At 40.1% G+C, this 14,173-nt stretch overlaps 1 protein-coding gene and 1 long non-coding RNA gene across 9 annotated transcripts in view; one reads left to right on the top strand and one right to left on the bottom strand.

Annotated features, from left to right (window-relative positions):
• Window positions 1-14,173, bottom strand: part of LOC138740366 (glutamate receptor 3-like) — a 265,786-nt gene that overhangs the window by 67,974 nt on the left and 183,639 nt on the right. For all 8 annotated transcript variants that reach the window (XM_069892912.1, XM_069892910.1, XM_069892911.1 and 5 more), the window contains exon 11: window positions 10,205-10,575. In XM_069892912.1, the coding sequence (XP_069749013.1) occupies window positions 10,205-10,575 (371 nt within the window). The remainder of the gene's footprint in view (window positions 1-10,204; window positions 10,576-14,173) is intronic.
• Window positions 1-14,173, top strand: part of LOC138740367 (uncharacterized) — a 212,461-nt gene that overhangs the window by 18,056 nt on the left and 180,232 nt on the right. The gene's annotated exons all lie outside the window — the stretch shown is intronic.

Below are 14,173 nucleotides of genomic sequence, written 5' to 3'. Positions count from 1 at the left end.
CTAATCTCTGCCATTTCTTCTGACAGTTCATTCAATTGCTGTATCTGTGAAAAAGGTACCCCTCAGGCCCCTTTTAAATCTCTACCCTCTCACCTTAAAACCATACTCTCTAGTTTTAGACTCCTCTACCCTGGGAAGAAGACAATGATCCCTTATCTTATAAATGCCCTCATGACTTCACATAGATCTACCAGTAAAATAATGTGGCCTTTGCCCCATTCTAACTCACCTCTTTCTGTTACACTGCACACTGTACGTTATTTTTATTGTTCTACCCTGTATGGACTGACCAATTGGATTGCATGCAAAATTAACTATCTCACTGTACCTCAGTACACATGACATTAAACTTGAATTGAAACAATGACCCCGTAGTTCTGGATACATCCACAAAAGGAAACAATCCCTAGAGCAAGCCACTCAGAATTAATAAGCTCACCCTCATTCTACCATACATCAATGAACACAGGTTGAGCAGGTTGGGTCAACCTTCTATGTGAATCCTTTATCTCTGGAATCAATCTACTGAACTTTATCTGCAAGATGCAAACCATGGCAAAGGTGGTATGCTTTGGATCTTGGGCAGTTCCTTTCTGCCTCCACACTTTGCTCTTGCCATCACTTTGATAAAGTTAATCTTGGTCTCATTTGTCCACATGACCTTTTCCCAGAATCTTGCGGGCTCTTTTAAATACTTGTTGGCAAACTGTAATCTGGCCATCCTTCCTGTGGTTAACTAGTAGTTTGCACCTTGCAGTGTAGCCTCTGTATTTCTGCTCATGAAGTCTTCTGCGGACAGTAGTCATTGACCTATCCAGACCTGCCCCCTGAAGAGTGTTTCTGATCTGTTGGATTTTTCTTCATTTTGAAGACAATTCATCTGTCATCAACAGTAGAGGTCTTCCTTGGAATACCAATCCCCTTGCGATTACTGAGCAGACCTGCATGCTTTTTCTCTTGATGCTCCAAACTGTTGATTTTGGTAATCCTAAGGTTTGGGAGATGCCTCTAACTGTTTTATTCTTGTTTTTTTCAGCCTCATAATTACTTTTTCAACTCTCATTGGCACAACTCTGGTCCTCATGTTAAAAAAAAATGGCAACTGCAGAGTCCAAAGCAAGCCTAGCTCTCTTATACCTGCACCATTTAAGCAATTAAACATAACTGAGTACTCACAAACACCTGTGAACCCAAATGTCCCAAACATATGGTGCCTTGACATGATGGGACTATGTATAAAAATTGCTATAATTTCTACATGGTCAAACCAAAACTGTATATAAATAACTTTGACTAAAATCTGGAATGTGCACTTTAATTACATGTGAATTGTTTGATTACAAATTTTAAACTCTGGAGCTCAGGGGCAAATAAAGGGGAAAAAAAGATTTGTCCCAAACATTATGGAGGGCACTGAATTATCCCCAAGATAATATTAAAATCATAGAGTCCTTCTACTATTTCTACATTATTATTAATTTCTTTGTCTTTCATTTGCATACCAGTTTGCACAATCATCGGAGCCATCTCCCGACTCCATCCTTGATCACTTTGCATTGTCTTTCTCCCAGAATGTTCTCTCCAAATCTCTCCTGAGCAATCATTTCTTCAGCTCACTTCCTCTACAACTCCTGATGTCTCCAAAGCATTGAGGAGAGGATTTTGTACGTAACCTGCACATGAGATTATTCCACCATGCACACTGCCTGAGCGTGTGGATAACAGACCTTCAGAGACTTGCTCCAGAATTCACAGCCCCAAATATTGTGGCAGGCAGATCATTTCTGCGTGCTCCTGCCCCACTGAACTGGTATCTGCTTACCTCAACTCAGTTTGTTTCCCCGCCCCCCCCCCAGTCCAGTCCCTCCACACATATATCCTGGATACTTCACATGGCATCCATCACTTCACAAACATCCAGTTCCCTGAAGTCGACTGCTTCATCTTCACCATGGGCATCCAATCACCATACATCTCTATCCCCCATACCTCAAAGCACTTTGTTTAAGAAAAGGATACTTTGAGTAAGAGCTCAGACCGGAAATGTTGGTAATATAGATCTGTGGTGGTATGAAGCATTACACCGCTGTAATAACTGTATTTACTGGCCTGGACTGCCCCTTTCTTCCCTCTGACCCATCCCTAATAAAGGTCCCGAGCTAAGACCACTTCCTGCTTGGATCTAGGCCAGATGCTCTCTCAACCCCGGCTAACGTCTAAGCTCATAAAAGCCTTTTGACTCCGATCTACTGCCTCGTGGAGTCTGCCCACCAATATCTTTACCTCCTATGGGGGCTGCGAGACCAGCTGAGTCCATCCAGCGTTTTTGTGTTTGGGCTTGGCCCAGAATTGATACAGGTCTCCTGTTCTGGGCTTATAATGATTCACCTCTGCACCTTTGGCAGCAAATCCAATCGAAACATTCATGCTGACAAATGCAAAGTACTGATGACGTTATAAAAATAATGGATAGATTTGTGATGACTGGAATTGATTCACAGGAATAATTGTAATGTTAATTATCATTGCATGTACAACTGTTACTTCACGCATTCTTACCGTTCTGCTGTCACGCATGAAATAAAACCTTTTATTTGCTGGTGGTTCAAACAAGTCTGTGAATGTTCCCACTAGTTGAACAAGTCAATCATCAAAAGCAAAAACTCGCTGCTGGAAAAACTCAGCAGTGTGCTTCATAGAGCAAAGATAAAGTGGGCGGGAATGTGGCAGGCACCTCCCCCCTCACCACCATTCGGGGCCCCAGACAGCTTTCCAAGTGAAGCAACACTTGACTTGTGTATCTGCGGTAGTCATCTTACTGCATCCATTTCTCCCACATCGGAGAGACTGGGCACAGACTGTCAGATTGCATCCCTGAGCACCTTTGCTATCTCCGCATCAGTGACAGGATGTCCCAGTGGGTTCAATTCAGCACCCCATTCCCATGCTGATAATGTCTATCCATGGCCACCCGTAAATTTGAGAAGCAATGATTAATTTCCCATCTGGGCAATCTCCAAATGGATGCAGGACCAGTGCAGACTATTTCGCGCCCTAGGCCGGGCTGAGCACAGGGGGTGCTGACCGGGTGGAGCGGAGGGGCAATACCTGATGTGACATTTGATGTGCACTGTACCACTTCCTGCCTCCACCTGACCAGTCAGAACCACGTCATTCATGACCCAGAGGTGCTGAAGCTGTTGGATTCTTTCTTCAACAGCATCCCTCTGAGGTCTGCACCCTAGGCGGCTGCCTGGTTGGCCTAATGGTGCGCTGGCCCTAACTGGATGGTATTAACATCAACTTCTCCGGTTTCTGCTCTCCTACTTTCCGATATCCCTCCCTTCCCATTCCTTTTGTCTTTTTTCTCCAACCCCTTCCCTCTCTATTCACAGGACCATCCCCCCTCCCCCTGCTTGCTGGTGTGCCCTCCCTCCCATATCCACCTATTACCTGTGGAACTGTGCTCCTCCCCACCCTCACCATTTTGTTTGGGTGCTACCTATACTTTGTCATCCCTTGATGGTCTCAAACCCGAAACTTTGGTTAAGTATATTTATCTTTGCTTTGGTCACGTCTCCAGAATGGAGGACCATCACCTTCCCAAGATCGTGTTATATGGCGAGCTCTCCACTAGCCACCGTGACAGAGGTGCACCAAAGAAGAGGTACAAGGACTGCCTAAAGAAATCTCTTGGTGCCTGCCTCATTGACCACCGCCAGTGGGCTGATAACACCTCAAACCGTGCATCTCACTGACAAAAGACAAAGGAGGAAAAACCCAACACCCAACCCCAACCAACCAATTTTCCCCTGCAACCGTGTCTGCCTGTCCCGCATTGGACTTGTCAGCCACAATCGAGCCTGCAGCTGACGTGGACATTTACCCCCTCCATAAACCTTCGTCCGCGAAGCCAAGCCAAAGACAAGACGTAGTATCCTATTTGACCTGCTGAGTTTCTCCAGCATTGTGTTTTTACTTCAACCATGGTGTCTGCAGACTTCTGTGTTTTACAATCATCAAAAATTAATGTCTAATCTAATTAATTTCTGCTTTTCTCTGTAAGGTACATGGATTGAATTAATTTAGTTCTATTCCACAAATACTGCGTATCCTATCTCTCCTTGAATGTTTAATAAAGCAACTCAAGATATTTCAAGATGATACCTTGTTATAAGTGTAGTTACAAAAACAGCAAAGCTGATCAGATATTAAGCCAGTCAAAAATATCCTTGGAATTATGGTTGCAAATGAGATTGGCATTACACTGAAGGTTATACCAGTGTCTCGTGAATAAAATTGGAACACAATAATACAATGATTTTCCATAAAAATAAGATACATCAAATTAGAGAATACGGGAAAGTTTAACATGTGTGACATTAAAATTAGATTCAAATATATAATCTTTAACGTTCAAAGTAAAAATGCAAGTCAGGTTTGCACAAATCTAGAGTGAGATGAACATAATGATTGATGTAGAGCTCTGGTCAGATTTATGTCAAGGCAGTTTTGTCAGCTACCATTAATGCCCAGTACAGACTGGTTCACTACAATTTCCTCCATCAACCCTAATGTATCTCACCCCTCAGAAACTACATAGATACTAAACCTGAATTGTCAGAAACGTGCTTCAGATGTGGCTCCTTCCTGTACTCTACCTGGCTCTCTACAAAGGTAAAGCCCTTTTGATACGACCTCTGTGTCAAGATCATGGAGTCACCTTCCCATTAGGTCCCGAGCTTTGCTTATTGGGGAATTTCACGAGCGTTAGTAGATCTTTAACCAATTCCCAAATTAAATTTATGGAAATCTCTTGATGCATCGCCAGGAAATGCATAATAATGACAAGGAAATCAGATTCCCCTCTCCTTGCTGATTAGATGGTCTTTAGAAATGAACAGTTGCATTCCTCTTGAAAAGATCACATATAGTCTTAGAGAAGGATTCAACAACTTTCTGAAAATCTGGCAGCCTTATCTAGAAGTGGTTCTCAACCTTTTTCTTTCCACTCACATACCACTTTAAGAATTCCCTATGCCAAGTGCTGTGTGATTAGTAAGGGATTGCTTAAGGTGGCAAGTGGGTGGAAAGAAAAAGTTTGAAAACCACTGTCTCAATTGTACCTCATTGACTCCTTATGTGCACAGTTTAATAACTCCAAAGCAGTGGTTCTCAATCTTTTTTTCCCCCCACTCACATACCACCCTAAATAATCCCTTACTAACTACAGAGCACCTATAGCATCATGTGCCATAGGTGCTCTGTGGTTTGTAAGGGATTATTTAAGTGCCTCTACCGGCACCACCTACGGCTCCTAGAACGCTTCCACCAGCGTTGTCTCCGCTCCATCCTCAACATCCATTGGAGCGCTTACACCCCTAACGTCGAAGTACTCGAGATGGCAGAGGTCGACAGCATCGAGTCCACGCTGCTGAAGATCCAGCTGCGCTGGATGGGTCACGTCTCCAGAATGGAGGACCATCGCCTTCCCAAGATCGTGTTATATGGCGAGCTCTCCACTGGCCACCGTGACAGAGGTGCACCAAAGAAAAGGTACAAGGACTGCCTAAAGAAATCTCTTGGTGCCTGCCCCATTGACCACCGGCAGTGGGCTGATAATGCCTCAAACCGTGCATCTTGGCGCCTCACAGTTTGGCGGGCAGCAACCTCCTTTGAAGAAGACCGCAGAGCCCACCTCACTGACAAAAGGCAAAGGAGGAAAAACCCAACACCCAACCCCAACCCACCAATTTTCCCCTGCAACAACTGCAATCGTGTCTGCCTGTCCCGCATCGGACTTGTCAGCCACAAACGAGCCTGCAGCTGACGTGGACTTTTTACCCCCTCCATAAATCTTCGTCCGCGAAGCCAAGCCAAAGATTTAAGGTGGTATGTGAGGGGAAAGAAAAATGTTGAGAACCGCTGCTCCAAATGAAATGGGCCAATGACAATTTTTCTCAAGCAAAATATTTCAGTAACAGTTGGGTCTAGAGCAGTGATTCTCAACCTTCCCTTCCCACTCACATATCAACTTAAGCAACCCTTTACTAATCACAGAGCACCAATGGCATAGGGATTACTTAAAGTGGTTTGAAAAAGGTTGAGAACCACTGATCTAGAATATATAGGGACTTCACTGACACCATGTGATCATTTCTTGTTAGCGAGAAGACTTCTTTAAAGGATATAACACTGACTTTATACAATGTGCTTCACTGTAAGCAATGACTTTTTCTTCCTTTTTTTCCCTTTAATTGGATTTATTTAGGAAAGGTTTGGGAAGTGGGGTTTCTTTGGTGTTTTGTGTTCCATATAATTGTTTAAAATAAGTTTTAAAATTAAAATGAAATAAATAGATTTTAAAAAATGCTAAAAATAATGGTGGAGCTGCTGTAATGGGATGTGTGAGCAGCGGAGATGCAGCACTCTTCCGAAGGGTCCTACCACCCAATCTTATTGCCACCGATTCCATCCAGCCTTTAAGCAGCCTGTTAAAGGAGCTGACAGTGTTTTATTTAATATCCTATGTCCACTGGGTCTGGGGCCAAGATGGCAGCACCTGTGAATGGCTGCAGCCACGACTGCTTGCAGACTCTGGAGGAGCAGAGGACTGGCACAGGGGAGCAGTAACAGGGAGAACACCTCTCACTGAGAAGGAGAAGCAGAGCAGATGACTGTAAGGATAGTGACCATGGTGGTGAATCATCGAGGGGTTCTGCAGCTGGAGAATACACAGGCGGCAAGCTCTTGGTAACTTGTGGGTGAAAAGCCCACACAGGTCACAGGCTGCTGGTGACTTGAGGTCAAAGGACTCACACCAGGCAGCGGGCTGCTGGAAACTGGCTCATGAGAAACAGTTATCGGAACCGGGATGCGTAGAAGTGCTGAGAGCAAGGAGGGCTCCCAAATGGCCCTTGGTGCTGAAGGCTTTCTTATCGTGTCAGAGGTTTGGATCTGGGCTGGGGTTGCCAATGGCTTAAACTGAACTGGAGTCTTTGCAGCTGCAGAAGCTATGGGAGAAGTGGAGGTTAATTCACAGACACTCAGCGACTTTGAGGGGACTCTCTTTTGCTTCTCTTTCTCTGACTGTTAAGGGCACTTATGGTGAATCTTTGCCTGCCCAGGCAATTTTGAAGACATTTCATAAATAGTATCTGATCAATAGATATCATGTATAATGCAACAGTCTTAAAATATTGCTATCTTGCAACTATACATTGAAACTAAACTCATGTAAATCTTGTTTCGTAGAGTAATTCAAAATAAAATTGCCATATTTTTATGTAATCCATTGAAAATTTCCTTCAAAATAAACTAAAGATTTCAAATAAGGTAAAAAGCATTACATTTTAAAGGAAAGATTGAAGGGAAATGCTTGATAGACAATATTATACTGCATTGCATGGGATTTTTACATATAATGCATGAAAGGCATGTAGAAATTATAGAATTACTTTTCATATAGACCTGAATTTTAAAAAATCAACATTTGAATCATTACATAATCTTTTTTTACTTTCTTGAAAATAAAAGATGATAATACTCACATTGTAAAAATATGCTGCACCCTCCTTTTGCCATGTCCCAAACAAGTTACTCTGGAGTCTTCACAGTTAATTTGTTCATTTGTAAAGATTGTTTGACAAGGCTTGTTCATTAAAAATAATACATATTGAATAGATTTGAATCAAATCTGAGTGTGTTTCAATAACACCCTTTGCGCTCAGAAGCCAAAAATGTGTTTCTTTAAAACAGAAATGTCCACAGCTGATCAACTCAAATGATTTGAGTTCTAAAGATATCAATGGCACTTGTAATGGTTTGGGATATCAGCTGTATCATAACAATTTTCAAAACTCCAAAGCCCCATCCAGGATATTATACAACAACAGCTTAACCTCTGGAACAAAGATGACCAATTTGGGTATCTCATTGGAATTTTAAATTTCATTTGAACCGTCAGAGCCAAAAATTGGCCATCTAATTGGATATTTTGAATCAAGTGAAGGCGTTCCACTGTCAGGTTAAGTTGTTGGGAGCGTTGGTGAGTTTCTGTTGGTTGTATATAAAACATATGCATTTACAACAAGACCAGAGAAGAAATATAAATCCTAATAGAGAAAAAAAAGATGAAAGAAATCAAATTGCATTATCCCTTTTTGTAGGCCAACACAGATCCATTTCAATTTTAACATTGTTATGAAATTTAAAAATGCTTTTTAATGACAAAAAAATGGTGGAAAAGAATCTAGCACCCATTTTTGAACTGACTTTTATATGGACATTGTTGCATATCTACCAGTATGTGATGGTAACAGTATGAAAGTGAGAAAAAAACATGTAGAAGAATATATCCCCTTTTGCAATCAATACAAGAATGAAAATTTGGTTATTAAGCATTTATACAATATAGATTCCATACTAATTTTAACTGCTGATCTGAGATGACTTTCACCACTTCCTCACCATGCCACATTTTGACTGAAAATCTACCTGAGTAACAGGAGCATACACACTAGAAACGTGCAAAATTAATCATTTAAATATTTGAAATTGTATTGAGAAGCTTTTCATGTTTTGATGGTCCTTAAATCTGACATTCTTTTCTGATGTAACTTGTGTTCAAAAATCCTGTGGAAGACTCTTCATAAAAAGTACTGATTGTTGCTTTAAATGCAGAAAAATTACCTTCCCAACTGTGGTGGGAAAAGTTAGTCATGAGTGGCAAGAAATTTAACTTCTTAAAAGCTGAGTCATTTCAGATTGCTTTAAACATTTGTCCTGCCTTTGAATCATGTTTCTTTCTTAAATGACGGGAATTGCTCCCTTTAAAATTCTATTCTATGTCAATATCCAACTAAATGTGTCTTGGAATTTCAGAAGGGGTCATTTTACAGGCCAGATGCATATTGAGAGAACTTTATCAACTAACCATGCGTGTTTTGTTGATGAAAATTGTGTAATGACCAAAATATTCCATAATTTAAAAAAAATCTTTTAAGAATACTCACCCTCTGTCAGTGCAATAAATGGGATATTATGGGCGACAATAATAAATGCTCCCCTTTGATGGAGTGCTATTTTGGCAATTACCTCCAATAAAATTAAATGAAAATGTAAAAACTTAACTTCAGTGCATTTCTTTCATTAACCTATCGTAAATATATGCCTCAGTAACTTTACCAGAATTTCCCTTTCTCCTTATATTGTACTCAGATGCCAAGAATGGCTTCCTCTAGCATCTATGTTGCCTTTTCCCACTTTTTCCCTTGTGGCCTGATTGTTCAGCTTACTTTGTGAATCACAGAAAAAAAAACTGTTTACATTTCTCACTACAAGCTAATTTTTAAACATTTTTTGTCATTTTTATTCTGAATGATACGTTATTTTACTTGGAATTCACTTGCATTTCAGTTTCTCACTTACAATTATTTGGTTGTATTAGGTTCAATGAGAATATTAATCTTCCTGAGAGGAAGATGAAGCTTAACGTTTAGGCCGTGAATGACCGACTGGTAGAAAATCAAAACAAGGAATTCAAAAAACTCATTCCTGCTTGTAAATGTCACTGCCATCTCCAAGAACCTTAACATTTAAGCAAGAGAGGTTTCCTTAACATCTACCTGTGATTTAGGCTGTGCAGGTCTACAATGTGGGATACTGCAACCTGTAAATGAAATGAAGACAATGGAACAAAAATATGAGAGCAAGCTAAAAAAGGATGGTTTAATTAATGCAAAATCAAAAGGAACCAAGACCAGCTTGGAGGTGCTCCTTAATGGTGTTGCTGCATTTGGTTTTCAAGTTCTCCATTCAAAATGGAGGTGCTCACAAAATGTAGCAAGATTTTGTTATATACACCGAACTGTTGACCGTAAAATGCGATATGCAGCAAAAACACGGTAGCCCTCCAAGGGTGCTGGAGACAGACAGACCTTATGCATTTTACGGTCTCGGCATGGTGTATATAAGTTATTCAGATAGCTGTGTGAATGACATTGAAAATAAGCCACTTGTGCATTTCAGCGGTGTGGCAGTGTGATGATCAAATGGGTGGATCTTACCGCACTGGCATGGATGTTAAAATAAAAGTTGTTGGGGGAAACAAATTAAAAATAAAGTGGAATAAAAGTAACGTATATGCACCATGGCATCAGTTTTTGACCATAAAATGCACAAAGGTAATGTGATAATGACAAACCTTGGTGAAATATCGCATCCTTGCTGCATAAAGGCACCCAGAGAAAACCAGAGACTATTAAATATCCCAAACTCATTAGGTGGCTCAGTATTTTGAGGATCTCGTCCTTCTTCATTTTCTTCCATGTGCCATTCGTAAGGACTGAATCTGCTGACCAGGAAAAGGACTACGCTGACTCCAATGTAGGCGAAGACTATGCACATCCAAATCTCATAAGCCAAAGGGTCCAGAAAAGAGAACACTCCTGGTTTGGATTTTTGGGGCTTCTTTATCATTATTGAAATACCAAGACTCATGAAAGGTTTGGAAAAGTCAATGACTTCTTCTCGAACCAAAGTTATAGTAAGTGGTGCAACAGCAATATCAGCTCTCTGGAAGTGGGGAGAATGCTAATTAGTATCAATTTTAAATACATTGCAATAACTTTATAAAAGTAAACAATAACGTTACTACTTTGTTAATTTGCTTGTTGAACTTATTAATGCAATTGATTAATGAACATAAATTTCTCTACTCTTATGGCAGATATTCATAATACATGGCAACAATATGAACACCATAAAAGTGACTAGACTGATACGAAATGGAAAATTAGATGCTCCTCAAATATAGCTCAGCCTGACAAATTAAATCGATACAAAGAAACCTAATTGTTTAAGAAAAAGTAATAATCCAATTGGTAGTGTTGAACATTATTCTTGAGTTTTCCTTTATTTCTTTGCTGAGTGGAATATTGAACAATAGTACTTTTATTCCTTTAACTGAGAAGTCCTGCATTCTCAATCATCTTTGAGAAGGTGGTGGACGGCTGCCTTCTTGAACATGGGTGGTGAAGTTAATCCTATGGCACAGAGAGGTAGGAATAGGATTTGGACATTGTAATGATGAATGAACAAGGTGTGCTAAGATGTACCATTGGAGAAGCTTGGCATTTTGATCCAGTTCTCGTAGAGAGACTGGAACTGTGGTGTGCCAATGGTTGAGGCAGGGTGGTTGTTGAGCTGCCTTGTCCTGTATTGCTGTGGAACTTCTTAAGTGTTGTCAGAGATGCACACATCCAAGTTGGTAGAGACTGTTCCATTTGACTCACAGATGGTGGAATGGCTCTGAAGAGTCTGCCTTGAAGCTTATTGGCACAGATTGGTGCAGGTTTTCTGCAAAGTATCGATGTGGCTGATGCAGGACACAGATGTTTGGAAGTTTAGTAAAGATAGGATTTGAGAATTTTTGAAGAGAGTGGAATAAACTGATGATAAGATAGCAGGGCCTTCTTAAATACTAAACCATGATTATTAAGTGTTTACTCATGTATACAGCTTCAAATATGACATTTCATATAGCATTTAAGTATACATCATTATATACTGATTCCCAGGGCATGCAGTACACTGAACTGCCTTATTTCTAACCATAAATAGCAATGGATAAACAAATAAAAGGCTTTATATTTAATACGTTATATTTTAAAAAGGAAAGTATAATGAGTTTCACCATGCCAAGAAGAATAATCCCTTAACTGCTGAAGAGTAATGGATATTGATCTCAGTTAATTGAACTAATTATTGTCATGTCCTCCCTCCATTTTGGCCACAATTGTGGAATTCTTATTGCTGCAAATAGGTGGAATTAAACATAAAGGCTGTTCATAAAGCATTATGTTTATTTGGAAACCTTGCTATGATCGATTGCTGCAAGAATCATGCTTTGCTCAAGATTGAATTAAGAATCAGGTATTTTGATGAAGAGATTTGTTCTGTTGGAAGGTAGAGTACACCATTTAAAAAAGAAACTTGGAGAACAAATAACATTGTGGATCAATTTCCAGGCATAATTGATTCTCCCTGGAGAAGCTTCTTTCAAAAGTATTCGAACAGAAGCCTTGATTTTTGCCATTTAAGGCTTGTGTCAATTTTGGAACCCTTTAACCTCAGCATAAATTGTCTTGAACTGCTCAGTTAGAAGATGGTGAAGTATTTATCCATGAAAGTTCATGTGGATCCAAAAGCAATGGCAGTGTTTCTCCCGGTTGCACTGCTTTGCATGATCTGCTACTGATTTGTCTTCACTATCTCTGTCATTTAGAATTGTAGCAGGGCATTTTTTTTCCAGGAGCCCCACTAGGCAAACTGCATTAGCAAGAAGAACAATGCTGTGAATACTCAACAAATCAGTTAGCATCAAGGGAGAGAGAAACAGAGGTAATATTCAGACAATGTATTTCATCCAGCTGTTTTTTTTTTGTTGCTGCAGATACTCTCTGTTCTGAGGAATATTATCTATATTTTATTTTTATTTCAGATTTCTCACAATAATCTAGTTTGTTCCTCCAAGTGCATTTGGATTATGGATTGCAAACTGCAATCTGCTTATTTTATATATTTCAGGCTAATGCAGAGCTAACTTCGGCTCAACATTTTCAGTCTGTGCCCGAGGCAGGTTACACACACTTCCGTTTCCTGTAGAAAAAAGTCACCATTATGTTGTTGCTGTCTCTACATTAATAGATTGTGGATATGACAATGAGGAAATTCTCTGATGTCAGTAAGAACGCCAAGATTCAGCTGCCTTGAAGACTGACAAGCAACTCTGATAAGCAACTCTAAAACCAATTGTGTGAAGCTCTGATGGATATTCCAACATTGAGGAATAATCTTCATTGCTGTGACAGCAACTAATGTGACCTTAGATTCCAGTGCATAGAAGTTGGATCTTTGGTCTGAATGTGTCTTAACTGCTCTCTTCACACTTATGCAACCAATGTTCCCAGCTATTCATGAGAGTCTTTGGCAGCATGCTCAGAAAGGAGCACGAGGTAATTACTTTTCAGGGTAATGCTTTATCAGATCAGTCTATCATTCATCTCAAAATATAAAGTTCCAGGTTATGGACAAGAGTAACTCACCAAAATGTTGCAGTACACCACCTTATCACACACAAATAAGTGAAACATCATAGCAGTGTCAAGAAGATATACTGAAGAACCCCACAGATCACGCTCCATTCGAGGAGAATAAATTGCAGGCAACAATCTTATCACTTACAACTAAAGGAAACTTAAAAAAAAACTGAAATCCAATAAATGGTGATAGAGAATTAAACTCTACACTCTTTGTAGCTGTATCAGCAGAGAGTAAAAGCGTAGACTGGGATGGTTGTCGAGGCAACAGTGTTAAACAGAACAGCATGCAGGAGCTTGAGACATTAAAAAGATGACAGAGTTTATGACTTGAAGTCACACGATTATTGACTTTCTGATCGCAGGACATCTTAACCCACTTCTATTTCCTTCTTTTCTTCTGCTTGCCCTTTCTGAAACTTTCACTTTCTGAAAGATTCACCATTCAACTGTAATTCTGAATGCCACTGCTGTAGAGCAGCAGCATCTGATCTGTTCAGACACACAGTCCTGTTGATGGTATGGTGCACGAAAGGTTGAAAGGCGGCCGTTATTGACTGGAGGCTAGATCTCCAATCGGTCTGGTTACATATATATTAACAGAGGGGCCTTGATTATTTGGAAAGTTGGTCTCACTATGAAATTACTGTTACTTCTCATGCTGGTGTCTCCTTGCCTTAACAAGCAGAAATTTGATGTGGTCAGATACAGCTCAGACAGATTGACATTCATCAGAGCTAAAAGCTGTACAACTTTCATTGCAATTGGAGGAGGTGGCAACTGTGGCAAATATGAACCGAAGGTCATTCTCTACCTTGTCTTTGAAAGTCGTTGCTTTGAGAATGATTTATATTTTATAGACTACCATGATCTTCTGAGACCTTTCATATCAAACAGTTTTGGACTCCTGAAATTGGCACTTCCCAACTCTTGTTCTTGGCAAAATTTGTCCGATTCTTTGTGCTTGTTGAAGACATGCACAAACTATTGATTTGAATCTTGCAAGCTAATTTAAGCATCTGACGTCCTCACTGAGTTGGATATTCCAAATTTCCAATATTTGTTTCTAGTAG

The sequence above is a fragment of the Narcine bancroftii genome, chromosome 8 (assembly GCF_036971445.1).
Source record: "Narcine bancroftii isolate sNarBan1 chromosome 8, sNarBan1.hap1, whole genome shotgun sequence".
Taxonomy (NCBI): domain Eukaryota; kingdom Metazoa; phylum Chordata; class Chondrichthyes; order Torpediniformes; family Narcinidae; genus Narcine; species Narcine bancroftii.
Note: the sequence above shows the minus strand (reverse complement) of the source record. Positions and strands in the feature narration are given on the sequence as shown.